The sequence below is a fragment of the Coregonus clupeaformis genome, unplaced genomic scaffold, assembly GCF_020615455.1.
Source record: "Coregonus clupeaformis isolate EN_2021a unplaced genomic scaffold, ASM2061545v1 scaf0292, whole genome shotgun sequence".
Lineage (NCBI taxonomy): Eukaryota > Metazoa > Chordata > Actinopteri > Salmoniformes > Salmonidae > Coregonus > Coregonus clupeaformis.
The window spans coordinates 463,170-466,368 of record NW_025533747.1 but is presented as its reverse complement, the minus strand read 5'-3'; the positions used below and the strand labels follow the sequence as shown (position 1 = coordinate 466,368).

Below are 3,199 nucleotides of genomic sequence, written 5' to 3'. Positions count from 1 at the left end.
TAACAGCACAGTACAACAGGGGTGTGGCAGAACGGCATCTCAGACCGCACAACTGGTCGATCCTTGTCACGGACGGGCTATTGCAGCAGACGACCACACCGGGTTCCACTCCTATCAGCTAAAAACAAGAAGAAGCGGCTCCAGTGGGCACGCCATCACCAACACTGGACAACTGAGGAGTGGAAAAACATGTCCTGGTCCGATGAATCCCGGTTCCTGTTGGGTCAGGTCCAGGATCTGGCGTTAGGAGCAGCATGAGTCCATGGGCCCCATCCTGCCTGGTGTCAACGGTACAGGCTGGTGGAGGTGGTGGAATGGTGTGGGGAATGTTTTCCTGGCACACGTTTAGGTCCATTGATACCAATTGAGCAACGATTGAACGCCACAGCATCTCTGAACATTGTTGCTGACCAAACTCAATAGAACGTATTTGGGATGAGATGGAACCAACGGCCCTGTGGACCAACGTCCCTGTAGAACGTTTCTGACACCTTGTAGAATCCATGCCCCGAAGAATTCAGGCTCTTCTGGAGACGGGGGGGGGTGGGGGGGGGGGTCCGACCCGGTACTAGATGGGTGTACCTAATAAACTGACCAGGGTGTGTATCAGTGATGAGAATGAGGTTGTGTTGTGACCTCCACGCCACCAGGTGGAGCTGCTGTGCTCCAATGGCGAAGCGTCGCGGGGGTGTGGGCGTGGCTACCTGGAACGGTTTCCTGTACGCTATTGGAGGACATGACGCTCCCGCCTCCAGCCTGGCATCACGACTCAGCGACTGTGTGGAGAGGTCAGGGGGCAGGGGTCGGGAGGGGGTGTTTATTAACAGTGTTTTAGGTAATTGTGCTATGAATGTTGGACATGTTTAAGGGGTCTTCAACAATGGGGTCTGTGTCTGTGTCTGTGTCTGTGTGTGTGTGTGTGTGTGTGTGTGTGTGTGTGTGTGTGTGTGTGTGTGTGTGTGTGTGTGTGTGTGTGTGTGTGTGTGTGTGTGTGTGTGTGTGTGTGTGTGTCTGTGTCTGTGTCTGTGTCTGTGTGTGTGTCTGTGTGTGTGTCTGTGTGTGTGTGTGTGTGTGTGTGTGTGTGTGTGTGTGTGTGTAGGTATGACCCCCAGACGGATGCGTGGACGGCGGTAGCCCCCATGAGTATCAGTCGTGACGCTGTTGGTGTGTGTCTCCTTGGAGACCGTCTCTATGCGGTCGGCGGTTACGATGGAACGGTGTACCTGAACACTGTCGAGGCCTACGATCCCCAGACCAACGAGTGGACACAGGTACACACACACACACCAAGTTACCACACACACACACATACATTAACATATTAACATAGAACACACACATATACATTTACTGGTCAAAGGTTTCTCCCTCTTTCTATATTTTTACTATTTTTTACATTGTAGAATAATTATGAAGACATCAAAACTATGAAATAACACATATGGAATCATGTAGTAACCCCAAAAAGTGTTAAACAAATCAAAATATATTGATACCACTTTCAAAGTTTTTGAAATGTTCCGTATTGACTGACCTTCATGTCTTAAAGTAATGATGGACTGTCGTTTCTCTTTGCTTATTTGAGCTGTTCTTGCCATAATATGGACTTGGTCTTTTACCAAATAGGGCTATCTTCTGTATACCCCCCTACCTTGTCACAACACAACTGATTGGCTCAAACGCATTAAGAAGGAAAGACATTTCACAAATTAACTTTTAAGAAGGCACACCTGTTAATTGAAATGGATTCCAGGTGACTACCTCATGAAGCTGGTTGAGAGAATGCCAAGAGTGTGCAAAGCTGTCATCAAGGCAAAGGGTGGCTATTTGAAGAATCTCAAATATAAAATATATTTTGATTTGTTTAACACTTTTTTGTTTAACACTTTTTTGGTTACAACATGATTCCATATGTGTTATTTCATAGTTTTGATGTCTTCACTATTATTCTACAATGTAGAAAATAGTAAAAATAAAGAAAAACACTTGAATGAGTAGGTGGGTCCAAACTATTGACTGGTACTGTATATGTGTGTGTTCTATGTTAATATGTTAATGTGTGTGATCGGTGTGTGTGTGTGTGTGTTCTATGTTAATGTTAATGTGTGTGATCGGTGTGTGTGTGTGTGTGTTCTATGTTAATATGTTAATGTATGTGTGATCGGTGTGTGTGTGTGTGTGTTCTATGTTCATATGTTAATGTGTGTGTGATCGGTGTGTGTGTGTGTGTGTTCTATCTTAATATGTTAATGTGTGTGTGATCGGTGTGTGTGTGTGTGTGTGTTCTATGTTAATATGTTAATGTGTGTGTGATCGGTGTGTGTGTGTGTGTGTGTTCTATCTTAATATGTTAATGTGTGTGTGATCGGTGTGTGTGTGTGTGTGTGTTCTATGTTAATATGTTAATGTGTGTGTGATCGGTGTGTGTGTGTGTGTGTTTTCTATGTTAATATGTTAATGTGTGTGTGATCGGTGTGTGTGTGTGTGTGTTCTATGTTAATATGTTAATGTGTGTGTGATCGGTGTGTGTGTTCTATGTTAATATGTTAATGTGTGTGTGATCGGTGTGTGTAAAGGTCTGTGTTCATCCAGTGCTCCACTGTTTAATAACACTCGATCTGACTGAATCTAGACCATGGTTTGAAGTGGTGGTTTTAGTCTTAGTGGTGTCATCATGTATCTGTTCTTTCCTGTGTTTTTCCTCTAGGTGGCGCCACTGTGTCTGGGCCGGGCTGGGGCCTGCGTGGTGACTGTCAAACTGTGAACACACTCACACCGGAACACTCACACCGGAACACTCACACCGGAACACTCACACCGGAACACTCACGCCGGAACATTCACGCCGGAACATTCACACCGGAACACTCACGCCGGAACACTCACACCGGAACACTCACGCCGGAACACTCACGCCGGAACATTCACGCCGGAACACTCACACGCTGAACACTCACGCCGGAACACTCACGCCGGAACACACACGCCGGAACACTCACACCTGAACACTCGTTGGACCCTCCCATTCTTCTTTGTCTCCAGGGTTTAACGCTAACATTCCACTCAAACCAGCAAGAGACACATTACAGACATTGAGTTAGAGAGGATATTACTGACTACTGATTGAAGAGTTCTCTTCCTCTCTCTCTCTCTCTCTCTCTCTCTCTCTCTCTCTCTCTCTCTCTCTGTCTCTGTCTCT

The 3,199-nt window shown here is 46.0% G+C and overlaps 1 protein-coding gene across 1 annotated transcript; it reads left to right on the top strand.

The window, feature by feature from the left end:
• Positions 1-608: 608 nt before the first annotated feature.
• On the top strand, positions 609-3,199 carry LOC121563516 (kelch-like protein 5). Its single transcript, XM_045214646.1, has 3 exons — positions 609-788; positions 1,100-1,271; positions 2,708-3,199. Exons 1-3 carry the CDS (start codon positions 613-615, stop codon positions 2,762-2,764), a joined length of 405 nt encoding a protein of 134 aa, XP_045070581.1. The 5' UTR covers positions 609-612; the 3' UTR covers positions 2,765-3,199.